The sequence below is a fragment of the Carlito syrichta genome, unplaced genomic scaffold (assembly GCF_000164805.1).
Source record: "Carlito syrichta isolate Samal-C Ts95f unplaced genomic scaffold, Tarsius_syrichta-2.0.1 Scaffold305156, whole genome shotgun sequence".
NCBI classification, from domain to species: Eukaryota; Metazoa; Chordata; class Mammalia; order Primates; family Tarsiidae; genus Carlito; species Carlito syrichta.
Window position 1 is genome coordinate 26,571 of NW_007249252.1, and position 27,819 is coordinate 54,389.

General features: G+C 37.6%; 1 protein-coding gene across 1 annotated transcript in view; it reads right to left on the reverse strand.

The window, feature by feature from the left end:
- Positions 1–27,819, reverse strand: part of LOC103263558 (teneurin-1-like) — a gene marked incomplete at its 3' end in the record, with an annotated part of 116,796 nt that overhangs the window by 13,439 nt on the left and 75,538 nt on the right. Inside the window, exon 6 of the mRNA XM_008061234.1 lies at positions 15,799–16,015. Within this exon, the coding sequence (XP_008059425.1) occupies positions 15,799–16,015 (217 nt within the window). The remainder of the gene's footprint in view (positions 1–15,798; positions 16,016–27,819) is intronic.

Consider the following 27,819-nt stretch of genomic DNA (forward strand, 5'->3'; position numbering starts at 1 on the left):
CATGCCCAGCTTCTAAACTCAGTTTTCTTCTTAATTGTGGATGGTAGTCTTGTATCTGCATTTGTTTTTTATTCACACAGCCTCTAAAATATAGTTTCTGCTGGGTTCGGTGGCTCAGCCTGTAATCCCGCACTTTGGGAGGCTGAGGTGAGTGGATTGCCTGAGCCCACGGGTTCGAGACCCACCTGGGCAACTTGGCGAGACCTCATTTCTACAATAAATAAAAAAATCAGCCGGGCGTGGTAGTATATGCCTGTAATTCCGGCTACTCGGAAGACTGAGGCGGAAGGATACCTGGAGCCCAGCAGGTCAAGGCTGCAGTGGCCGGGAGCGGCCTCTGCACTCCAGTCTGGGTGACAGAGTGAGACTCCCACTCAAATAAATAAATAAATAAATAAATAAATAAAATTAAAAAAATAAAAATGAAATATAGTTTCTTCCCCATTTTGTAACCTGCTCTGATTATGCTTCTCATATCTAAGACAGTCTGTATGATTAATCTTGTTCTAAGGTTAGATCCTAGCTGAGTATTGAGGGATGCGTGGTGAGGGTCTGTCTTTGATAGTACCTTTATCTCCCACTTTCTGTACTTTTCCTTATTTTCATTGTGGTGCCTCCCTGTTTTCTCTCCCAAATAGGCCCCATTTTCCTCAAATCACCACTGAAATTAGTCAGTTCTACTTGGCCTCCCCTTGGTCCGCTTTGGGGAAGCATCTTGAGCTTTTAAATTTTTGACACTTTAAAACTACCTTCAACCTTCGAGGACCTGTCTTTTTCTGAAATCTTTTCAATTCAATAACATACAGACCTCTTTTGAACCTTTCAAGCAAGGTAATAGAAGCTACAGTATGGAATGCCATAGAGCTGGCCCTGCACATGTGAGTTGCAGGTATGTGCCCAGTGTAACTGTCTTTTGTGTTGTTTAATTTTTAATTTGTTTGTGTGCATGTGTACTCTCAATGGCAGGCACTGTATGCTTTCCATCTTTGCCTCAAGCTCTCCTTTGATTCACAGACATGGATGGGAGGCTTTGCTTTATTGAATCTTTAAAAACAAGAACCTCTCCCTGCTGTTGTTGGTTAGAGCAAGATAACTTGAACTTAGATGGGCATGTCCAATGTGACTTTTAAAACATGCATGGGGAAGATCACCCCCACAAGTGTCTCTTTTCTTATTCTCTGGAGAATACAGGCTGCTGCCTAGCTGTCTACCTGCTGTCACTACGCTAAAGCAGCAACCCCAAAGGAATTGCTTCTCCACTTTAACTAAATGCTGAATTCTCTAGGTGTTTGGAGCTTGGTCTGAAGAACAAGGCATCTTGGGAAATGTAAGTCAGAATATACTTTACTGAGAGCCTTATTTAACTAACAAGCTGCTTGTTAGACAGCACTGATGCAAAAGGTCTAATTCATTCCGTATTTGTTATTTTCATGGCATAGTCAAATTAGCCCTACCCTTCAATCAACTCTTGGTTCCATTCTCCTCTTCCCTTATTTGTTGTCTTTTGTCTTCGGTGTCAAATCTCCAATATTCATTCAACACCTCAGGCAACAACATTAACTTCAAGCACAAAAGTTGGTTTGAAAAACAAGGTTGAAAACTAAATTGCTGAAAGAAGATGCAATTTACTGCATTGTATTCCTGATTAAAATCTTTCATAAGGAAAATGAGACTCAGGGATAGGGAAGTTATAGCTGTTTGCTTTTGTTGCTAACATGAGCATAAACAGCCTTTGAAGGGTAACATTCAAAATCAAGGACCTAGCCAGCAGGGGATCTGGCAGCAGGTGGGCAGGTTAGGTTGTTTTCTCCATAGGAACAGATGAAATCTTTTCCATAGCTGACAGCTCTGGTCAAGAGGTAGCATTGAGAAGGACTGGGTTGGGAGCAGCTATATAAATCCTCTGCTCACCAGTGTTTGAATTCCGCCCTGTCAGTTCCTCTATGAGTTGTCAGTTGGTTTCAAATCTCCAAGGAACAGAATCTTGCTGTATATGAGGTGTGGCTGGAGGATTCCCCTGACAATGTCTCTGCTAGCCTACCATATACTAAATTCTACAGTTGCAGATTGTTTCTGGGGGCTCTATTGGAATGCAAATACCTCTGAATGGTTGAGACAAATAATTTGTGATGTTCACTGCCATGGTATAATGAATACATGATCTTCTCTTTAGAGTGTAATTTTGATACTGTGGTGTTAGTCCTTAGTTCTTTCTGATAATCATTCTCCCGTACTGACAAGTGATTCTCGAACTTGATTGTACACCCAAATCATCTGGAAGTCTTATTAAAACAGAGATTCTGTGTTGTATCCCCAGTTTGTGATTCAGTAGGTCTGGTGTGGAACCCAAGAATTTGCATGTCTAACAGGACCAAATTTTGAGAACTGTTGCTTTAGGGAAAGAAAGACCACAACACAGTCAGTTAAGGTATATGAACTCCTGGGGAGGGAGGTAGGGGACATAAAACATATAAAGGCAGGCAAATTAACAACTGATTCACAATCTTACTAATTTCATAATAATCTGTGAGGCATGAATTTTAAGGGTTTGTAACAACTGTAGTTTGGGGAGTCATGTTGAAACCATCATGACAAAGGGGTGGCTGGGCTACAAGATGAACTTCAGGGTCCCTTCAAATCCAGAGAGTATAAATGGAAATATGTTTTAACCCAATTTTTCTGTCCCAAGTAAGTGTCAATGTCTCCTTCACCCCTATTCTCATTATACAGTGTTCGTACCTGTGTCATTTCATTTGTCATAGCTTGTCTTGGATGATGGTTATAGATCTGTCTGTCTTTCCTATTAGATAGTCACTCCAGGGCAAAGACTGTGTGATTTTCCTCTCTGTGTCCTTCTCAGTGCCTGACATACACAGCACAAGTGCAAGAAAGGTTCATAGAATTTCAACTCAATTTTTTTTTAGATGAAGTTGTAAGATACTTGCAACCTACCCTCATGGCAATGCTTCAAGGGTTTCAGCGACTACTTTGAGGTTCTTGTGTGACAGCTGTCTTACAGTTTATTTATTAGAAGCCACCATTTTGGATTGTGCATTATGACATTCTCATCATGAGAGTTTTGTTTGATAATTAACTACTTCAGGGAATTAAACAGTACCTGAGTGATCGGGAAGGATGAATGAACAGTACTCTTCAAATGCTTAATATATGCACACTAACCTCATTATTCCTTTATGTATTAACATATAATTGTTATTTGGTATTTCATAATTTAAATGCATTTGGGGTTTCTAATATCCAGATATTCTGAGGGTTTCTACACGACACATGCTATTTTTGATATATGTTATCTAAGCTGGTACAGCACCATGAAAACACTAAATGTTATAGCATAAACCTGTTTTCATGTCCTGAAAATGCGAATGCAGTAAATGTTCATATGCAAACCCAATAAAATCTCATTAGTTTTTACTTTAATATAGCAGGCTGATTTAATCCTACTCAGTTGGTCACTAGCCCAAATAAATAACACCTACCAAGTGGTAACATTAAAAGCAGCTGGGAGCATTAGCCATCAACATTCTAGGACGCTGGGAAAGGTGGTGCTATTGAAAATGCAGATAGCTTTTTAAGCAGAATTATTTTCCTCATGGCTAGTGATGTTTCAAGTAAAACAAAATGGGGGCACTCACCCTGAGGTAGGGTGGCTATTTTCCCATCTGCCCTGGTAATTGCTTGTCAAAAGTAGGCTTGCTTTGGATGCCTGAGATCCCCAAAGTAATGGGAAAAAGATCAAGTGTTTTGAAGCAATAAGAAAACTGACGACACAGTCACATTTTCAGGACTGCGTAAGTGCCAGTTTGCTTCATTTAGACACATGATTATTTTTGTCCAGAATTTGAATCCTGAAATATTTGTCCTGTAAGCCCTTGCAACTCTTGAGTAGTCTGAAGTTCGTTTTCCTTTCTTTTTTAAAAATTTTGTTTTGTTTTTGCTTGTTCTACACATTACTCAAATGGTTTATGTTGTAATCAGACTTATGGGGTTTTGTTAACCTCATTAACCTGTCCTGTCACTTCTTTGTGAATCTGTCTTTCAAATAATGGAAAGTCATTAAATATAGGGCAGGTCCTCCTTGTTGGCTATCTCCTAGGCATAGATTACTCTTTCCTCCACAGAGGAAAAAGTGTGACCTTGCTCTGTCCACAGCTATGCTCTGGCTCTGACCTGCTGGTAACCACTGTTGTGACTTTTCCTAAGAAACAGAATTACTCTTGGCTTCATTTGTTCTTTATGTAAAGTGGGAATTATAGTTCTTCCCTGACCTCTCTCCAGTTATCTCACAAAGATGTCATCACAATAAAATTGCCCAGTAAAATGATTGCCTTTTGGACTGGGCCTTTCAAATTATAATTCTGTTATGTACCTTGATAAGTATTAAATATAAATATATATTTGTATAAATAAAATATTTATTAAGCACTATGAGTCAGGTACTATGCCAGACACTTTCTTTACTTTATTTCATTTAACATCTATATAACTCTGAGTAGCTATAACTATTAGGCCTGTTTTAAAAATGAGGAAACAAACTCAGAGAGGTTAAAAAAAGCTAGCTCAAGATAACACAGCCTATAAATGGTGGAGGGGTGGATGTCTCTTGGCCTGGACTCTAAAGAGCCTAGCTGTACCGCAGATCTTTCTGAGTTGAGATGTAAATAATGTGGCTACAAATGAAAAGAAAGTGCTCACCTAACAAAGATGGTGCCATCCATGGGATATTATTACCTGTAGAAATTTACACACTGCGGAGCACTATGTGCAGAGAGTGTAGTGGAGACGAACTATAACATGTCCTCTCCAGGGACAAAATGAGATGAGAGAACCAGCTGGAGAGTCACTGCAAGCAATAGTATGGCTAAGAAGCAGGTAATAAGAATTTGAGCCTTTTGATTTTTAGTCCCAATTGAGCAGTAAGTAGGATAGAAAAAAATATCAGAAAATACCTGTTCATACTGAGATAAGTTGTAGATAGCTACTGGTATTACTAATTACAATCAATAAGCATCTCAGAGCATCTGTCTGAGTTTTAAAACAACATAAATAATCAATTGAATAGCCTTTTGAAGATTTGTGCTCAGATTTCTTTTCATTCTTCTTTGCCCAAGAGCATTTGCAAAGAAGCAAAAATCTCACTTTCTTTTTTGTTCGTTTTGACTACTGATCTTAGGAGATAGCACTACGAATCTGTGAACCTTCAGCACCTTGTAATTTTTTAATATGTCTTGAACATGTGTTTCCTGAATCTTAGCATTAGACAAAACAGTTGTCTGAAAATCAGGAAATCCCATCTTCACACATGTAACACCTTTCACATGAATGAGATCAAAGTGCTTTATTAACAAGTATCAACAACCCTACTTCCCACGCAGAACAACTGCAGAGGTAATAAGCAAAGGAGACTACTCAGGAAAACCAACGTGGAAAGACAAACAGAATCACAAGGAACTATGGCCAAGCCAAACCACACTTGGATTCTTTTTGCAAATGTGGAAGGTCATGTTCACTGCCTCTATTTAGAAAGCAAGGTGAACAGAAGGTGGATTTGAGGACGTTGATACCCTATCAAGAGTTTTCCCCAGTCCTTCGTCTATTCCATTTATTCACCAATTGTTGCATTGTGTGTTTATCAACCCCTAGTTGTGTACTTGGTATAATGTTTTACATGTTCTTAGATTAAAAATACACAAAAATCTGCCATTAGCAAATAGACTTAGAGGTTTTTAACAAATATCTTCATGAAAAAGTTAAACACAGCCGGGCTCGGTGGCTCAGCCTGTAATCCCGTGCCTTTGGGAGGCTGAGGTGAGTGGATTGCCTGAGCCCACGGGTTCGAGACCCGCCTGGGTAGCGAGACCTCATCTCTACAATAAATCAAAAAATCAGCCGGGCGTGGTAGCGCGTGCCTGTAATTCCAGCTACTCGGAAGGCTGAGAAGGAAGGATCGCCGGAGCCCAGCAGGTCGAGGCTGCGGTGGCTGGGAGCAGCCACTGCACTCCAGTCTGGGTGACAGAGTGAGACTCCAACTCAAAAAAAAAAAAAAAAAAGAAAGAAAAAGTTAAACACAAAGCATATGGATTCAAATGTGTGCCTCAGAAAAATTATAAATGTTGTGGATCTTCTGGGAGTTACTTGTAGATAAACAAAACTGCATATTTTAATCCTGTGAATGCTTAGATACTGTAATAATAACAATGTATTTCCTTTTAAATATTCTAAAATATAGGCTTTCCTTATAACTTCCTTCTCATAATTCCACATCAGTAAGTGATTTCTCAATATTTGATGTCTTCTAGGTTCAACACTAATTGACAAAGATTTGCATTTTTTAAAGTCCCTTTCACAACTAAGTGGTCTAGGGCTGTTGCTGATTTATCTTTCCAGATCCTATTCAGTTTTTTTGAAGTATTCCAATTCTCTCATTGTATTCCTGGAGGGAAGGCCCCCCCGCCCATATGCTTATCAATAAAACCTAGTATAGTAACCAGTATGTAGTAATTCCTTGAGAAAGGTTTGTTTTACCTTTCCATTGCATATGATGTCACTGAATCTTGATTTAAAGTCAGTAGCAGGTTCCAGTTTATGTGAAAATCTGGTGCATAAGGGTCCAGGTGGCAAGAAACATCCATGCCAAGGTCATCTAACATGTAGATAAATGCTATGAGGGCTTTTCTCTACTGTCACCTCTTCGGAGAGGCTGTCCTGGACTACTCTGTCTAAAATGATCATTCTCTGTCACTAACCTTTCTTTGTCTCACTTGACAGTACTTATACTTTCCTGACATTTAGCTTTTTCATTGTTGTTTATCTTCCTCACTAGACTGTATGAGGAAGAGACTTTGTCTGCTATAACCCAGAGCCTAGGACAGTGCCTATCATCGAATGAAGAAATGAACCAAAAAAAATTACAATGTTCATAAATCTCAGGAATGAAATGATTAGTCTTCCCCAATATGGATAATGTTGAAAGAAACCGTAGGATCTATTGTTATAAATGACTCCAAAGTGTGGTTAATGGGAATTATTTTATTGTGGTAAATGGGATTTTTTGATGAGTAATTGTTTTTTCTTGAATTTATCTGTTTAGTATACACATTTTTAAATTGTAGAAAAAATATTTATAACCCCAAATGTCAAAGGATGAAACTGCTTGCATATAGTTAAGTTGTTCACTATCCAAATAAGCTTTTATTTTTCTTGCAAGTCATCAATAGTCTCCAGTGTGTGTCAATTTCAGCAGGTCTTCATGTTTACCTGAGCCAATTAGTCCACCTCTGGATTATTGCTGAAAACTTCCAGGTTAGTCTCACGTCTATAATTGTTTAATGACGTTGTCTTATTTGCTAGAACAACTCTTGTCTTACATCAATTTAGGTTACCTGTCTGACCCATAAACGCAGAGACCCTTGAGTTGATGAACTCCAAGCTCTTAAAAACCTGATTTTCCATGATTCATAGAACTTACTGCAATTCATAATTATTTAAATTATTTCTGTATTTACTTGACATTTTAACTGCTTCTGCCACTGGAATGTAAATTCTGTGATTAAGGGGACTGTTTTTCTCTTACCTCCATCTGCACAGTTCCTTGCACAGAGTGACTGAAGAAACATTCGTTGAATGAACAAATGAATATATTGCCTTCATCACTCTTTAAAAATGAATTGAGGTGGGAGCGATGGCTCAAGCCTGTAATCCCAGCACTTTGGGAGGCCGAGGCAAGAAAATTACCTGAGCCCAGGGGTTCAAGCCAGCCTGGGCAACTTGGTGAGACCTTGCCTCTACAATAAATCAAAAAATTAGGCGGATGTGGTAGTGCCCGCCTGTAGTTCCAGCTACTTGGAAGGATGTCGTGGAAGGATCACCTGAGCCCAGCAGGTTGAGGCGGTTGAGGCTGTGGTGGCTGTGAGTGTGCCACTGCACTCCAGCCTGGATGATAGAGTGAGACTCCAACTCAAAACAACAACAACAACAACAACAACAACAAAAGAATTGATAACAGCGTATTTGTGAAGATATATATATATATTTTTTTTTTCCGTGTGTGCGTTTGTCTATGGTTTTTACCTCATAACCCCCACAACTTTTTGTTACAGTCTTCTGTTATAACATTAGAATGCTTTAGGCCTCAGATTTTCTCCTTCTGATATTTTTCTGTCCTCCTTTTACCTGCCCAAGGCAGTACTCTAATCTGTTTGTGGGTCAATACAGTCTTCTGTTATAACATTAGAATGCTTTAGGCCTCAGATTTTCTCCTTCTGATATTTTTCTGTCCTCCTTTTACCTGCCCAAGGCAGTACTCTAATCTGTTTGTGGGTCAAAAGACTCTCATTACAGGGAGGGTCTTGCCCCATACTCTGGAGGAAGGAATGCTGCACAGACAGGCCAAGAAGAATCTGAACACACAGGTGTTGCTAGGTTTCCTTACTCAGTCTATTAGTATGATCTCATATCTCATACCCCTTTTTGTCCAATGATATTTCTACATGGATATCAATCATGCCTATGTAACGAAGCTTCCATAAAAACCTCAGAGGACAGGGTTCAGAGAGCTTCCAGATAGTTGAAGACATGGAGGTTCCTGGAGGGTGGTGTACCTAGGAAGGGCATGGAAGCTCTGCGCCCCTTCCCTCATACCTCACCCTATGCATCTCTTCATCTGTATCCTTTGTAATATCCTTTATAATAAACCAGTAAACGTGTTTCCCTGAGCCCTGTGAGCTGCTCCAGCAAATTAATTGAACCCAAAGAGGAAGTTTTGGAAACCTCAACTTGAAACCTGTTGGTCAGAAGTTTCAGAGATTCAGACTTGCTACTGGTGTCTGAGGGAGGTAGGGGGAGAGGAAGTCTTGTGGGACTCAGCCCACACCCTGTGGAATTTGACACTATCTCCAGGTAGATGGTATCAGAATTGGATTAGAGGATGCCCAGCTGGTGTCTGCTGCTTGATGTGTGAGGAAAACCCCCACATTTGGTTACAGGAATCTTCTGCATTGATGATTGTTGTGGTTGTGTGAGAGCAGAGGAAAAACACAGTTTGAGAGTTTTTTCCTAAACAATATTATATTACATTAAGAAAGGCAGGAAAGTATGATATTTCTGCTATCTCCTTCTGATAAAGTCCTCGGTTACCCTGGAAATACTAATATTTTAATAAGATATATACTTAAAGCACAGTGATTGGTATCTGTCAAGCATAGTTATTCTTTCTTTTTTTTTTTTTTTTTTTGAGTTGGAGTCTCACTCTGTCGCCCAGACTGGGCCACTGCAGCCTCGTCACTGCAGCCTCGCCTGCTGGGCTCTGGCGATCCTTCCGCCTCAGCCTTCAGAGTAGCTGGAATTACAGGCATGCGCTACCATGCCCGGCTGATTTTTTGATTTATTGTAGAGATGAGGTCTCGCTGCCCAGGAGGGTCTCGAACCTGTGGGCTCAGGCAATCCACTCACCTCAGCCTCCCAAAGGCGTGGGATTACAGGCTGAGCCACTGAGCCCGGCTAAGCATAGTTATTCTTAAGTCTCAGTCTTTATTCAAGATTGGCAGCTTCTGCAGCAATGACCATATTCCTGCAACCTTCCCTTGACCTCAGTGTTGGGACAATAACTTGTTTTGTCATTCACAGGATTTTAGATGGTATAAATTTGCAGCTCAACTAAGTGCCGAAAAGCATGTTTTATTAAACAAGTTATGATAAGTAATGATGGTTATTACTAGGCATCATGACTAATCAGGAGGAAGAATCAAGATTTTATTATTGCGTGGGGTGCAGTAAAGGAAGAGGAAGTCATGGGTAAATAAAGCGTTTGCCAAGAATTCCATGCTCAAGGCATTTGTAGTACAGTTTGTTTTGGGGGAACTTCTCTTTGGTTTTCTCTTGAGATGGAATAATGATGCACACCAAAGCGAGTGAGGTAACAGCAGTCTTCCTACTTACTTCCTGATATTTCTTTTCATTTTCTATGTTTTTCTTGGAATTAAGTTTTGATTTTCAAACCCACTGACGACAGAGAATTACTGATGCTTATACAAAGTCATAAATGATGTCAATTATTTGCGGGCTGTAACAATGGTGGAATGTATCATAAATTAAAAAAAGTAATTACTTTGCCACTGTTATATAATCACTTCATCTTTTATGAATTTTGTTCCTGTGCTATTTGGAGAACTGTAATCTTACCTTCAGGCTGGTTCTACATTGGGGAATTGGCTTATTTGAGGTCCTGATATCATCTATGTATTCTAGGCATCCAAGATTAGTTTTACATTAGCAAATGTGAGAAGAGCATTTGCACTTCAAAATCACTACAACTAGGCCTCTCACTCAGTTTTTACCACTCTGTGTCAAGTACTGTGTTAGGATTTGAAATACAGTGGTATGGTAGATTAAAGATGGCCAAAAATTCTTTGATACTTCTCTCATCAAGATTTATGTCCTCCTTGAATCTGAGTGAGCTCTGTGACTGCTTTGATTAACAGTATATGGCACAAGTGACACTATGACAATTTCTGGACTCAGGCCATAAGCGACTGGCATCTTCTATTTCCTGTCTCTTGGAATATTCACTCTTGGAGCATTACACTACTGTATAAGAGCTCTGACAAATGAAAGGCTGGTTACCATACCCGTGGGAAGCCCAAGTAGCCAAAAAGACAGGCTTATGTAAAGAGAAAGATTCTCAGCTGCTATCCACTGTTTCAGCCTCCAGCTGAGTCATCCTAGCTGAAGCCTCAAACATTATGGAGTAGAGATAAGCCATGCTAGTCATTCTCCGTCTGAATGCCTGCCTCACAGACTCATGCATCACTTGAAGTAGTTTGCCACATAGCAATGAATATTCAAAATAAGGAGGGAACAAATCAGACTTGGTCCTTGTCCTCACATAGCTTAAGATGTAGCAATGAGTACAATTCAAAGCTAACAAGCTTATCCCAGTGTGAACTAAGAAACTGAAATACAGCAACTTCATAGAAAGTTAGAACTAGATGAAATCTATCATCTTGTTTAACCTCTTCATCTTTTAGTCTGTTAATACTTCTGGTATGTGCTTAGTATTGTACGAAGTTTGGTCCCAGTTATAGAACTTTTCAACTAAAAGTAGGCATTCCACCAAGGAGGGCAGAAGGGGCCACCACAATTGTATTCAGCAGGACTGTTACACATTTCTAGAACTTTAAACAGTTCTTAAAACTTACTCTGAGTGATAAATATAATCATCAAATGCCTGTCAGCACACATATTCTTCTCATAAAAAGTGGGCTTTTTGTTTCTACTATGGTGGGAACTGACGCACTGCCCCAGAGAAGATTATTAGCCTGAGGTATGAGGCAGAGTGTACACCAACTTATTCATGAGGCATATCCAGATACTCCAGCGAACTAAGAGTAGAAATGTTTTTCCATTAATGTGATTTCTATTTCTCGTTCAGTCATCATTGTTCTCTTTTTAAACCAACATAGTAAAGGTTCAAAAAACGAAGTGAAATGATAATATTGGATATGTAAATGGCCTCAGGGAAAAAGATAAAAAAGAAATAGAAACACTTAAGATCGCTTCTAGAAAAGTTATAGAAACTATGTTGATCAGAGATCACAAACTAAAATGCCAGCAAGGCCAGCCATGACACTGGAAGTGAAGGAAGTGAGCCACATGTAATGAAAACAGTGAGTGGTGAGCTAGAGAGGCACGTCATATCCCATCCTGAGGGACAGCTAGCTCTCAGCTCCAGACCACCTATGCCATGGCCACGAGCCCAGGGTTGCCAAGTGGTGTACATTTTCTAGGGAAGGAAGATATATTCATGTTAGATTTCCTAGTTTCTAAATGTCAGGCCAAACAAAATGCATTTGTGGGCTGATTTTAAGCAACCTCTGATATGGACACTTGACATGGATTGATGTGGTGAATCAGCCTCTCATGGTTACCAAACAAACAAATGAGTCTAGCCAGACCCTGTTGTCAGTGGTTGTGCTAGCCCTGGTAGGACTTTGCTTTTTAAATGCACTTCTCCATTAGTGATGTCGAGTTAAATGTCTGGCTTTGCAAATTACTGCTGTTGTTTAGTTTAATGTACTCCTGTTTTTACATATTTATAAAAACCTTTTACATTATTAATAGTGATTAAATGCTTAGACACTGAAGATCAATAATGCTCCTGTTTACCTATTTACATTATTAAAAAGTAATAAGTCATACAGGGCATGTAGAATAGGTGGTTTACTTTGTAGTCACGTGTGGAATAGATTGAAGAAAAGAAACTTGGGCTATAGGGTGAAATGCATTTAGGAGAAAAATGATAACTCAGTTGAGACTGCCCAAGGTCTTCATCTTAACTGTGGACAGGCTGCATATTCACGCTGTCATTATACCATCATGGGCTACAGAAGGAGCACAGTCCATGTGCACTCACATGCCAGTGCAGCAAACTCAGAACAGGAAAGTCTAGTCTCCCTCAAATGCACAAGGATGAACAGTTATTTAACCTTTGTGTGTTCTTAGAACATTTAATCACCTGTTTGCCACTCTCTTTAGCTCCAAAGGCTTCTGATGGTGGCCAGAACTCAGCAGCAAGTCAGCTGTGTGGGTCATATTTTGCCAGTAGGTAAACAAGCTCCTTAGCAACACTTTCTTCACCTGTCTACCCAGCTCTCTCTCAATTATGCAGCAAAAGCAAAAAAGGAACATGGTTCACCTGATTATGGCACACATATGTGTCCTAGATCTGTCTGAGAAGAGTAAATCCACAGTCAGGGATGTATAAGAGTTATAAGTCTTTTCAGGGTCAGTCAGTCCAGCTTTCCAAGTAGCCAAAGTGGCATAGCATAGTGGCTTAGAGATCAGGCTATCAGCCTGAGTTCAAATCCTGGCTCTGATACTCATTAATTGTGATCTCAGGCAAGTCACTTATTACTTGACATCTCAGTTTCTGTTTTTTTCATTTGAAAAGTGGAGATAGTAATAGTACCTACCATATAGGGTTTTTATGAGGATTAAATAACACATGTAAAAGCTTAATATAAGACATGACATATAGCAAGTGCTCAACAACAATTTACATGTAGCAAAAGGCTCATTTCATGAGTCACTTAATTGTGTTCTTCTACAAAGAAATTCATTAGCACTGATTTGAAGTTTGTAGATGATGTCATTGGAATATATTAAATTGAAATGGATTTTTAAAAATCATTTGGTTTCTAGCTTTCTTGTGCTGACCCAGATATCATTTACCTAGTATAAATTTGGTCCACGTCACCAGGCTTATTTAAGGACATATTGAAACGGGGCAGCTATGGTGTGATGGGAAGGTTACAGGATTCGTTACAGTGCAAGTTTGCTGACTGTGTGATTTGGGGCAAGTTATTTCAACTCTCTGAACCTCAGTTTCCTCATATATAAAGTGCATTTAATACAAGTACCCACTTCACAGGGATAATGTGAGGATAAAATGAAATAATGTATGGTGCTTTTTAAACTAAAAAGTACTATATAAGTGTAAAAGAGTGTAACTGTTGTGTGTGTGTGTGTGTGTGTGTGTGTGTGTGTGTATTCAGAGTTGGGTTTCTACTATCCAAAGATATCCCAAATAAAAATGCATGTGTTTATTTTTTTTCAAAGGAGATGTAGACTGCTTGTCCTTAGCTACTTTCCTTGGGAAAGGCCTGTGCCTTTTCTGACAGAATGGATATGTCTGTAATAGCTGAGACCACTGGATGAAGGAGACCCATCGTTCTGAATTTAAATATGACTTGCAGAGCCAAATGATAACTTGGAGCATTTTACAAAAGAATGAGGAAAACTCAATCAAATCAGAAGGAGGAGAAGGGCATTAACCACCACAAGTAATAGGCTTGTTCACTCTGAGTGGCTGGCAAATACTGCTGAAGCATGAAGCTGAACCACAGGGGTTTCAGTTTGTCCTGACATTTCTAAGTTTATTGCTCAAATGCTCTGCTCTAGGTCACAATGGCTTGTCTCTTGTGTCTCTCAGGTCCTGACTTTCTCCCCTTACTTAAATTCAGTGAGTCATTTAGCACATCTCCATGTCATGGAGGTTGTTATTTCTTTCACTTTTTCTTTTCTTTTTTTTTTTGTACGGACTTCTCTCTAAGTGTGGAGAAAGCTACAGAGTTGATGACTTATCTCTTACCTTAAATAGGAAAATGGCAATAATGGCTGCTTTTTTATTCTTTTTGTTTCTCTTGTGTATAATAAATAATATCCCATAGTTGTAATTGAGCTGGGAGGAGCACTTCAAAATGAGGATGACTAAATCTCTTAGAAGAAGGCAAACTTTGACTAGATCCCCTGACAGAAAAGCCCTTTTGTTTTGACGTATTGCCATTTAGGTTTTAGGTTCTGTCAGAGACCTAAAGAGTCAAAACTACACAATAATAAAAATAAAGTTTTAAGTTTCAATAATAGTTCTAGTATACAACTAAAGTGAAGATAGTTGAGTATTTGAAATTTCCATGCATATTTCTTAAAATTCTTTTTCTACTGTGTATAGGTCAAGATAGAGTTGTAATTTTCTTAGAGTATAATTAATTGTAGATTGGTATAAATATAAACTCTTGTGAATAATGTAAATTCCCACTTGGAGTCTATCATACCTAGTGATCTATCACAGAAACAAAGAACAGAGATCGCGTGTTCTCACTCATAAGTGGACCCTGAATACCTATCATAATAATACAAAAAAGGGATTGGCAGTAGCAGGATACTGCCAGGGGAATGGGGGGCATATAACATCAATGGGGTGCCTGATCCTAATCCAGGTGAAGTGAGGTCCAATGGGAGGTCCAAAACTTCACTTGTACCTGAACCACTTATGTATTCAATCCTGACTTATATCCCACAACTTTAAAATAAAATAAAATTAAAAAAAAATTTAACTGTTGACCAAGTTATTCCTGGGGATTGATAACTCCCAATAGGCTGCAAGTGAGTGAGTGGGATGTAGACAGAGGCTCCTGGACAAATACTTACTAGGATTAAAAAAAAATTCTGTCTGTGATAGTCTAGAAAGCCAGTGATATCACTTGTGGAATGAACAGAGAAGAACATTTCTGAACTGGGAAATGTTGACTTTAGTGATGTACCAATGTCTAGTGTCAATTAGTAAATTATATCATTGATGAAGATAAAGCAGAGAATACCAATGAGTAAGTTCATGTTATTACACTTCATATAAGTAAGCTGATTTTTAAACATTTCTTTGCTCAATGGGTTAGACTTTGGTCTTAGGCCTTAAGTGACAATTTATGCACTTGAGCTTTCCTAGAAGACAGATTTTCACAAGTCTTGCATTTCACATTAAGATGTCAAATTCATCCAACCCTTTCATATGGAAATATTTTTCATCATAAAATAAAACTTAAAATATAGCTTTTGAAACTCAACAACTTTTTAAAGGACTCAATCCAGAAGCTAAACAATATATTCACAAATTATATTTCCCTACTGCCTTTGTTATTAAAAAGCCATATAGGTTTATGCATATACATACATCAACACACACACACACACACACACACACACACACACACACACACACACACACACATAACTTTTACAATACACAATCTCTAGAAATGAGCTTTTCCCTTAATTAATCAGTAAGGGCTTAGGCTTTCCAGAGAAGTAGCAAAAAAAAAAAAAAAAAAAATCAATGTATATTGTGTATGATGGGAAGTAACCTGATGTTTAGAAGGTATCTTCTTTTCAGAGTCAAGGAAAAACATGATTATGGTTCACTAAAGAATAAAATAAATACATATATACCTGCTGTCGAATGAAATCTCTGGAGAAATGACATGAGTACTGTCCTTGCCAATGAGGAATTTGATTCGATCATAGAAAAGTCTTGAAGTATGCTGAGAGAAGAGAGGTTGGCTTTGCTGAATGAGGTCAAGAGGATCTGGTGAGCCCTGACAAAGAGGACTTACATAACAGTTGCTTTGTTGACAACAATCAGGGTCCACACAATCAGTCAAACCATCTGAAAAACAAAACAAAACCCCAAACCAAATTAATATTTAGCTTTAACAGAAAGAGCATAGTTTAAAATATTTATAAATGGAGAAAAATCTAAAATATAGCCAAAGATAATCTACCATATTCTGAGTTTAGAATGTGTTAAATTTGCATGTTTTTCATGAATTATCACTCACTCTGAGTTCATACGGCACCTCAGAGAAATTCAAGCTATTTTGTTTATCAATCTTTCTTTCCTAAATTCTTGAGCACTTATCAGCTGTAGGATATAGTTTACATACTTATAATTTATAATTTAGCTTTTGGGTAGAGTATTCTATTAGGTATCACTCTTTGGAAGTTTTCTTCTTCCTCAGTGAGACCATTCCTTCAGAATAGCAATGATTTCTTGTAATGACACCTAGTACATCTATGAGCACCCAATTAACAAGTATTTGCCATGCGAGTTTGTATTTTTAAAAAAATTCTTCCGGTATTTTTGTCTACTAGTAATTCTCAAAATGGAGGTTGGAATTCTCACGGTGACAAAAGTATCTAGGGCAGTGATTTTCAAATATGTAGTCAATTACCTGGGGAGCTTACGAAATTTGCATATTCTTGAGCTCCACCTACTGAATCAGAATTTCTACAGAGCCCAATATTATGCACACTTAATCTGAGTGATTATGGGTGATTCTGAAGCACACAAGTTGCAGAACCACTTTTTTAGGAATTTGTAGAAGCAACTAGAGTCTACTTATGCCTAACAGCAGTTTTCTAAAAAAATACAATTACTTCTAAACCTGAGACACTGGAATGTGATGAGTCGCTCTCTGTTTCATTTTCTGGGCCTTCACCATTTGTTCTAGACTCTTGAATCCAATGTTGTATCAAGAAAGAAACTCACATAAAGGCTTCATTCTTTGGTAGAGGAATGTTGTGGGGGCACAAGGGTTCCATGAGAAGGGGAGATGATTGAGAATCTAGTAGGTGTAAAATACTGTTAAGTTTTTGGGGAGGTAAAAGATAAGAAGGCCTTTCTTTTGTTTTTAGGAGCTCAGGGCTTAGTTGAAGAAACAGGTTTATATACAGCTGACTCTTATACTAGCGAAAATGTAAGAAGTGCTAAGTTACATGCACAAAGGAGTGATTAACGGAGCATATGAACACTTCCTTACACGCCCAATAAGCAAAAAAATTAAAGTCCTTCCAAGGTCCTTAAAGCAGGCAGGCAAGTGACTCTAATTCAGTTGTTAAACAAGAATAAATATGAAGATGCTAATCTTGGATTGCAGTGGAATAGGAAGGTTCAGATATATCGCCGTCTCCTTAAGGCTGCTGCAGCAAGTTACTGGCTCTGGCTTCCTGTAGCTCCTTTGCTTGCTCTCTTCCCCCACATGGCTGCACCAGTGGAGCTAAAGGCGGGGTGTGTGTGTGTGTGTGTGTGTGTGTGTGTGTGTGTGTGTGTGTGTGTGTGTGTATACCACAGCTGGGGGCAATGAAAGCCAGGAACACCAAGAGAGTAGGCGTTTGGAACAGCAGCCCTAGGGCATCCAGGAAATATTTTTCCCCACATGTGGTCCTTTCAAATTCCCTGTACTATAGACACTACTTTGATTTAAAATGCAGTTTGCTTCTTTCTTGCCTTTCCTGTTTTGTTCAATGTATTTTTGCCCCTGATTTCTATTTCTCTGTATACATATTTCTTTTTCACTGATGACTAACTTTTTAGTGTGGATTTGTTTCAGTAAGAAGTTCCCTTCTACTCCTCTTTCTCCCGTCATTCAGCAAATTATATTAACAGATTCTCTGTAGATTCGAGATGTCACTACCACTTCTCCCTTCAATACGTTGTTCTCAGCCTCTTATTAGCACATTATCTCTTCACTCTGCTAATTAAACATCTGGATGCACTGAAAATCTGGCAAAAATAACAGGCTGATTAAAAGATTTCTCCGATGTCTGGATTGGTGCATAAACAATGAAAAACTGCTTTGCAAATGGGCAGTTACTTCTACATTATTTAATAGTGAATTTGTCATTATTAAGATAATATATGTGAAAGTACCTAGTGTCATGCCTGGCAAATATTAACAAATGTACTAGTAATAATCATATTGGGCATTCACAGGTTTCAACCTGTCAACCACACAATTCCAACTTATTTTTGAAAAGAAATGGATATTAAGTAAATACTAATGCCAAATGATCTTTAAAACTGGATCCTAAAACTAAACATAGAGCCAATTCAAAATTGGCCCTCACATTCTCATCTAGTTATGTGCAACCGATTTCAAGATAATGTTTTATATTTAATAATAACCTATTTTACAGGGCGGGGACGCTAAGACCTCTGTTTTCTGAGAGAACAGCAAGGCTCTTGTTGAATCTGGAAAGACTGCAGGCAAGCAGACCAATAATGGCATGCAAACCCAATATTATAATTCATAGGTAAGCCCAGTACATGGGCAAAGATATACTTACCAATTATCACATTGAATAACACCCCATACAGTATGTCTAGACTGTTACAAAGAAGTGCAAATGACAGTCACACTGTTTTCTTTCTTTATTTTTTGCTATTAATGATTCTTTTATTGTTCTGAGTTGGAAGCTGGGATATGCTACTGACAGCCAAACTCAGGGTATCAGACATGGATATATCAAATGTTACTGATTTTACTTTTAGGATCTGTTCCTTTAAAAAGGATAAAATAATGGGTAGCTAAAAAGAGGGAGGTTACACTGTCTTGAAGAACTAAACATGGCATTCACTGATCCTAGCTTTGCCAACCACTTTGGCATTATGCCAGTTGGCTCAGTTGATGCTGCTGAAGATCAAGGACACTAGTTTCTTTGCTATATGATCAAGCCATCACAATTAAACTCTGCCCACTAATTGTATGCCCTTGGTTGAAAGATGAAATATACAAAGAAGTATGAGTGATACAGGGCAAACCCATAATTTTCTAATCCTGACAATGAATTTACAAATGTATATCCTTTGGGGACATATTATTGCCCTGATATTAATGGGCAGCTAATTCACGGTAGGTTATCCAAAAGGATTTTGAAACATAAGCTAATATTTGCCAGGCTCCAGGTACTTGCATATATATTATCTCAACTAATCCCTGCAACAACCCTGTTAGATAAACATTCTCATCTCCATTTTACAAACAAAGAAGGTGAGGCTAAATGTGGTCGCGCAGTTGAAAGTAATCTGGGAGTCATATCAACATCTAGTGTTATGACTGCAAATCACATATTCAGCATCATCATCTAAGCAGTGAGTATTACTAGGACTGATCTAGGCTATAGAATTTCCATGTGCCTGACTATACATTGGTATATAAAGCACATGAAGTGGTTAAGGTGAAAAAACAGAAACAAAAACAAAAACAGACTACTTTGGCTCTAATCTTGACCTTGCCAGTTATGATGTATATGATTCTGGACAAGTCAGTTCATCTCTTGGCTTCTCAGTTTTCATATCTGTAAGATGAGGATAACAACAATAATACTACAGAAAATTTTCATTCACTGAATTTCACTGATTCAGAATTTGTCACCATTTGGACAGGGGTTGGATTAAAGCTTAACCTTTTCAGCATCTATAGAACAGAGGGTCTGCCAACCAAGCAAATTACTAAAATTGAAGGGCTAATTATTCCAATGACACAGGAAAACAAAATCTCAGGCATTTTAGAAAACCATAAGCAGTGGACTAGGTAGAAGTGATTCGTAACTCTTTTAAAATTTTTATTTTAAAAATGCGGGGTACAATTCAGGATTAGGCAGATAAGTGGTCATGGTACAGGTAATATTTGGGCCTTCCTTTGGTTCCCACTTTACTGGTTTGAGATCAGGTACCCCTATTGATGTAATGTGTTTCCCCTACACTCTCCCCTGGCAGTGTCCCACTACTGCCTATCCTTTTCTTATTATGATTAATATTCAGGGTACACTTATGAGTTAGATTTATCACTCTTTAGTAAAGCAAACCCCCTACTAGGCCTTCCTGTTAGCTTAGTTGTCACTGTTATATGCAGTGAAGGTAATATGACCGTATTTCGTTTGGAAATAGTCTATACTTCTTTTTGTCTTTTTCAGTTATTCAGGCTAACTTTCACTCCAGAATTTTGCTGTATTAGTAAAAAGAAAGTGGGAGAGACTCAAGTGTACTCAGGATTTGTCTTGCCCAAATCATTGTTATTGCTATAAATACATACTATTACATTTTTCTGAGTTGGGAAAATAAATTGTTTGTATGCCACTAACATACATGTCCTTCCAGTCCCCACCTGCCATCAATGGCTTCCCATATCATTTAGAGTCAAAGCCCAAGTTCTGACAGTGACTTACAACTGATTCTTTGTTGTCTCCCTCTTACTTCTCAGATCTTACCTGTTAGCCATCAACCTCCTTCCCACTCCACTGCAATCTTACCAGCCCTCTGGCTGTTCCTTAATTGCCTCAGGCAAAGTCTTACCTCAGGGCCTTTGCACATACTATTCATATTGCTGGAACGTTCTTCTCCCTGATATCAACATGGTTTAACCATCACCTCCTTTGAATCTTTATTTAAGTGTAATCTCAGACTTTCTCTGACCACCTTAGTTAAAATTCCACCCTTGGACTACATTCCATATCCTTTTCTGGCCTGTTTTTTTTTTTTTATTTTAAAAATTGTTTTCTCTATTGCCTTTACCACCTTCTATCTTTCTATATATTTTAAAAATGTGGTTTTTTTGTTTGTTTCTTGTAGCTAGAAAAATAATCTTCATGAAGGCATGGATTTTGTCTTTTTCATGCATTGCAATTTTCTCAATGACTAGAACAGTTCCTGGCTAAAAGAAAGCATTTAATAAATATTTGTTAAATGAATAAATGGACACCCTAAAAATCCTATTTCTGTGATATTTGTAAATTTGCCTAGAAATTAATAAACATTCAACTAATGCATCAAAATATGTTATTAATAAAATCTTCATGGATGCTACACTTTAAATTATTGTATTTCAAGCATTATCTCATTCATTTTCACCACTGCAAAGTAAGAAGATGTCAAGTATTAGTAGCCTTAGTTGACAGATGATGTGACAGTCCCAGACATACCATGGTGAACTTAGATTTTCCATCTTCCACTTGCATCTGGGAGCACTTGGCAGTTTAAGCTCTATCACCATAACTAAGTGATCATCTTTTAATAAATGGGTTGGAAATTTGGGGGGTATAATCAGAAGAGAATAATTAGGAATGCGTTTTCTGATGTTAGCCACATCTCAACAGTCAATGTAGATGTCTGGCCCTTAAATAGAGTAAATGTTATCAACTCATTGCCCCTTCTCTTTCATTCTCGTACTTATTCAACACTGCAGTGTGCTGGTGCTGCTCAAGACATGAGGCTCACTGATCCATGCACTTCCATGTGTTCCTAACTCACACATTGTACTGCTTTCTAGATTTAGAAAGACTACATCATAAAAGAAGCTTGCAAATAGTTATTGCTTGTAACAAATGGTGATTTGTTATGAAGAATGATTCTTGGAAGACCATTCTCTTTTAGGCAATTAACTTCCTGATCTTATCAATGAATATAAATATAGACCATGGGAAGAGTTTATACCAGAGAAGCTTGGCTCATCATGTGACAAATACTTTAAAAATCAGACAAAAATTCTGTTTTGATTAAACATTCTTATTCTTAATCACTCTTTTGAACCTCCTTGACAATCCACAATATCAGAGACCACGTTCTCTCTACAACTAGAGTGAATAAAATGGAATCTTTGATAACTAAAGGTCGTGTAAAACCCACAACGTTCTGTATGATATGGCTAATGCCTACTTTTATATACTAATTTCTCTCTGACTCATGTTCCAGACTTTTACTTCCTAGAAGAGCCTAGTACATTTTTACCTCAGGACATTTGTACATGTTGTTTCTTCTACCTGGAACATTCTTCCCTTGACTCACCACCTATACTTAGGCTAGGTCCCCACGCACATTTATAGCACCCTAAAACTTTTCTAGAACTCATCTCAGTTGTAAATATATAGCTATAAAGGGTCTTCTCAAAAAGATCGTGGAAAATGCATATTATGAAAAAACTATGTATGTAGTTCAAATTTCTATGCACCAAATAAACTTGTTAAAACATGTCTTAAATAGGAGATAGTTTGAAGCACGAAGAAGGATACGACATCAGTTTGAAAAAAGCCCCAACTGAGCATGAATTCTGCTAAAATTGAAGAAAGAACAAACATTAAATTTAGGGTAAATCTTGGGTAAAAGAATGGCGAAATCATTAATGCTTTACTAAAAGTTTATGGGGACAATGCCCCAAAGAAATCAGCAGTTTACAAATGGATAACTTAATTTAAGAAGGGACGAGATATTGTTGCAGGTGAAGCCCTCAGTGGCAGACAATTCACGTCAATATGTGAGGAAAAAATAATCCTTTTCATGTCTTAATTGAAGAGGACTGACAATCAGTAATAGAAACAATACTCAATACCATGGACATCTCAATTGGTTCAGCTTACACATTTCTGACTGAAAAATTAAAGTTGAGCAAATTTTCCACTCAATGGGTACCAGAACAGTTGTGCCCAGATGAGCTGCAGAAAAGAGTCCAGATTTCAATGGAAATTTTAAATAAGTGGGACCAAGATCCTGAAGCATCTCTTCAAAGAATTGAACAGGAGATGAAAGATGGCTTTACCAGTATGCTCCTGAAGACAAAACACAATCAAAGCTACCAAGAAGTGGAAATGGTTCAGTCAAAGCAAAAGTGGATGGCTCAAGAACAAAGGTCATGGCAACAGTTTTCTGGGATACCCAGGGCGTTTTGCTTTTTGACTTTCTAGGCCGCCAAATAAAGATAACATCTGCTTATTATGAGAGTGTTTTGAGAAGGTTAACCAAAGTTTTAGCAGAAAAACACCCAGGAAAGCTCCATCAGAGAGTCTTTCTCCACCACAACAATGCTTCTGCTTGTTCCTCTCATCAAACATGGGCAATTTTTGCAAGAGTTTCGATGGGGAATCATTAAGCATCCACCTTACAGTCCTGATTTAGCTCTTTCTGACTTCTTTATGTTTCCTAATCTTAAAAATTCTGTAAAGGGCACTCATTGTTCTACAGTTAATACTGTAAAAAAGATTTCATGGATGTGGTTGAATTCCTAGAAACTTCAGTTCTTTAGGGATGGACTAAATGGCTTGTATCATTGCTTACAAAAGTGTCATGAACTTGACAGAGCTTATGTTGAGAAATAAAGTTTATATTTTTATCTTTATCTTTTAATTCTACTTTTCCACAAACTTTCTAAAGTCTTCTCATATTTGTGTGGATTCTTGTTTAATATCTGTCTTTCTTGCTAGACTATAAGCTCCACAAAGGCAGAAACTTGTCTTGTTTATCATTTTCTCCCCAGTGCCAAGCACAATACTTGGCAAGGAATAATGAATGAATGGGAAACTGAGTATTTCATGTGAAATGCTTGGCTTAAAGGTAAACATTTGAGTGAAATCTTTGGATCAACACTATCCAATAGAACTTTTCCTGGAGATGGGAATATTCTAGTACTGTGCTATCCAATACAGTAGTTACTAGTCTCATGTGGTTTTTGAGGACTTGAGATGTCACTAATACAATGGAGAAAATGTATTTTTAATGTTAAGTTAAATTTAAATACTCACATGTGGCTAGTAGCACCATGTCAGACAACGCAGATTTTGGTGTCTCCAAATATTTAGGTATTGGATGATCTATAAATTTAGCTAAACATCGTTAAAAAGTTTTAAATTTTTACTAAGTCAAATTTGTTGTTTTTCTTCTATTGTGGTTTCTTCCTTTGCTTTCATATTTAAGAAGTATTTTCCTTTGTAATATCTGTCACCTATATATTTCTCGAATTGTGTTTTTCTTTTACCTTTAACTCATTAATACAGTTGGATTCTTTAATCTTATTCTTTTGCTATACAGTATGAATTGAAAATCTAAGGTATTTTTCTTAATAGCTATCCCAGCACCATTTATTTTAAAAATCATTTTATTTTACTTTAGAATTGTGGGGTACGTATGAGGATTTACTACATAAGTAAATTGTGTGCAGGTGAGGTTTGGGCTTTTAGCGAGCCCTCTCTTCCCCTGATAGTGAACCTGGTACCCAGTGTGTGATTGTGTGCCCTGTATCCCTCTTTCCTCTCTTCATCTTTTAGCAGTGTTCAGCATCTATTGTGTCCATCTTTGTGTTCGTGTGACCAGTAATCAGGACCTGCTTATGAGTGAGAACATGTGGTGTTCAGTTTTTTTTGTTTCTGTGATAGTTCACTTATTATGATGGTCTCCAGTTGCATCCATGTTGCTGCAAAGGACATGATTTTGTTTTCCTTTTTGGCTGTGTAATATTCCACATTTTCTTTATCCAGTCCACTTTTATGGGCATCTGGGTTGGTGCGTTTATTCAATAATGCTTCATTTCCCCACTTATTTTTTAGTGCTAGATTTATTTATTTACTTATTTATTTGAGATAAAGTCTTGCTCTGTTGCCCAGGCAGGAATGCAGTGGCACCATCATAACTCACTGCAGCCTTGAACTCCTGGACTCAAGTGACCCTCCTGCCTCAGCCTCCTGAGAGGCTATGACTACAAGCACATACCACTGTGCCTGGCTTATTTTTTATTTTTGTAGAGACACGGTCTCTCTTTGTTGCCCGGGTTGGTCTTGAACTCCTGGGCTCAAGTGATCCTCTCACTTCAGCCTCCCAAAGTGCTGGGATTACAGGTCTGAGCCATTGTACCTGGTCTGATGCTGGTTTTATAATATACTAAATTTTTTATTAGTACTTGAGTGTGTTCTAGAGCTTTTATTTAGTTGTACCAATCTGTCTATTCTTTCATCAGTACCACTTTGCTTTAATTATCATAATTTTCAAATATACTTTAATGTTGCATAGTTCTAGCTTCTCCTCACTATTCTTTGTTTTAGTTAGTCTGACTCAGTTAATATAATGTTCAAACTTTTTTCTCCCCAAATCAGAACACTTGATTTAAAAATGAAAATGTTAAGTTTAATAATGTTAAGTTTCCTCCTCCAAGCACAGGGTTGTACATGTGGTAGGTGCTTACTGACTAAAGGGATAAATGAGGTCACAAGACCTTTGATAGGTTTGTGACTTCTATAGTAATTAGTTCTTATAAATACAATATGTAGATAGCTTTCCATTTTTGCATATTAAGAAAAAAGAAATCCAAAGGTTATTTGTTCTCTGTTCTGTTTTTACTGCTCGAGGAGCTCTTAGGTAGCTTCTGGCCCAGCTGTGGCACCCACATACTCAATGCAGCCCAATTAGTTACTAAGAGGCACAATGTGTTGAATCAGAGTGTAACTAAAGTCAAAGCTGCAGGAAGTAGCAGCAATGCTAATGAGTATTCAAAGCTGATTAGAATGCAAAAAAAAAAAAAAAAATCCTGCCACTCTAAGTATCTGCTATAATACGAAGTAATCAGGTAGCAGCTACTTGAGAGTGATTTTTTTTTTTGATTGGGAAGATTTGTTAAGAATTACATGTTAAAAATTAGGACTTTTTTTTCAAAAAGTTTCAATTGGTGCTCTTTGATTTAATAAACACACACATAAACACATATACACAGACAAGTATGCAAATATCAATCCTTAGTTGTAGTCAACTAAATGAAAACAGCCATTCTGGATAGCTGGAAAGCTGAGGCTATTAAAGGAAAGGCATTTAATGTATTTATTGGGGGAATATTTAAACTGTATAAAAATGGAATTATTGGTCTAAAATATTAGTCATGGGCTTTCAGAGGTTATTCAATTCGTCTATCCATCTCAAAGTAGAACTGAATCTATATTTATCATCAATATCATCTTAATCCTACTATAGGGAAAAATGATAATTAGAACTCTAAAGGAGCCTTTCCCCTCTACTCCCTAAAGAGATAATCATAAAACTATACTGAATTCATACCAGGATCTTTGACTTTTAATTCACATATAGATGTGCAGTTTAAAGGAATATTCAGAGGTCAATATGCATTCAGTAAAATCTTCTATATCTTCTGTATCTAGGTATACCACAGACACTGAGAATTGATAACCCATTAATCATTAATATTTAATTGATCAACTCATTATACATTTTTGGCTGCCTTGAGATGCTTTGAGACCATAAAAATGCTTGATAATGAAATATTCAATTATTTTTATTACTTTACTAATGCAAGAAACTTATTTTGGCTCAACCTTAACTGAGCCAGAAATTATAATTGAATAGGTTGGTAATGCACTTTCTGAGTATAAGCTTTGAATCAATACATCAACTGAGAAATCCCTATTATTATACCCAATGCTTTTAAAAATGAAGCAGACCACCTAGATTTATACTCAAGATCTATTATCTTCTTGTTATATGATCTTTAACAACTTATCTCTCAGTGCCTCAGTTTCTTGACATGTAAATTAGTGTCAATATTAGTCCCTATATCATGAGGATTAAATAAAATAATTCATATAAAGGGATCAGCACAATGCCTGGCACATAGTAAATACTGACTATAAGTGAGGTACTATTATCACTAATTACATTGGGCATATAACTATGGACCATGGGTCAAACTTAACATGCAACAAGAAATTCTTATAGACAGAATATAATTAAGCATCGACAATATGGTGCATATTATAAGCACCACAAGTGATTGAGGAGGTTGATGTCAGAAGTTTTATGGAAGATGTGGCTGGAGTTGAGGCTTAAATGATGGACAGAGAATGACGAGTGGAAAAGAGGTGAGGGCATATCAGGTAAGGGGCATAGAAGGAAAAGAACAAAAAGAGCCGGGCTCGGTGGCTCAGCCTGTAATCCCGCACCTCAGGCTGAGGTGAGTGGATTGCCTGAGCCCGTGGGTTCGAGACCTGCCTGGGCAGCGAGACCTCATCTCTACAATAAATCAAAAAATCAGCCTGGCGTGGTAGTGCATGCCTGTAATTCTGGCTACTCGAAAGGCTGAGGCGGAAGGATCGCCGGAGCCCAGCAGGTCGAGGCTGCGGTGGCCGGGAGCGGCCACTGCACTCCAGTATGGGTGACAGAGTGAGACTCCAACTCAAAAACAAAAAACAAAAAACAAAAAAACTAAAACAACAACAACAAAAAAGCAAAAAGGAAAATGAAGATGAGCCCTGGAGAGTCATATAAATTAATTAAGTAGCTTTTCAATGTATCATTTAATCGAAAATTTCACTCTGGCTTCCAAAACAAGAGTGGGTAGGAAACAATTTCTTTGGAAAATGATCTATTTTAAGTGTGTGTGTGTGTGTGTGTGTGTGTGTGTGTGTATTTGTGTAGTTTATTATCTTCTAGGTGGTTCACTTGAAATATCCTATTTAATACTTATAACAACCCTATTAGACAGTTAGTATTATCAACTCTATTTCAGAGATAAGGAAATTGAAGCACAGTCACATCAAGAAACTTGCCCCAAATCATAAAGCCAGTATAAGTCAGAGCTAATATTTGAATCCAGACAGTCTGACTTCAGTGCTCTGTGTTCTTAATTACAAAGTTACTTCCACTTAATTTTGATAAGATCTTATAAATTTTTAACGTTAACTGCTAGCCAGAACAAGTAAAGGAAGAAACTCCTAAAAGTCAACATGGTGCTTAGACAATGACTGCCACCTTATTGATTTAAGCCCCATCTTTGGATTCAAATGACAAGGAATACAATTGTGTAAACAGATATGGAAATTTGAGGAGTCAAATTTAGTAACATATTTTATTTTAAGCTAATATACAGA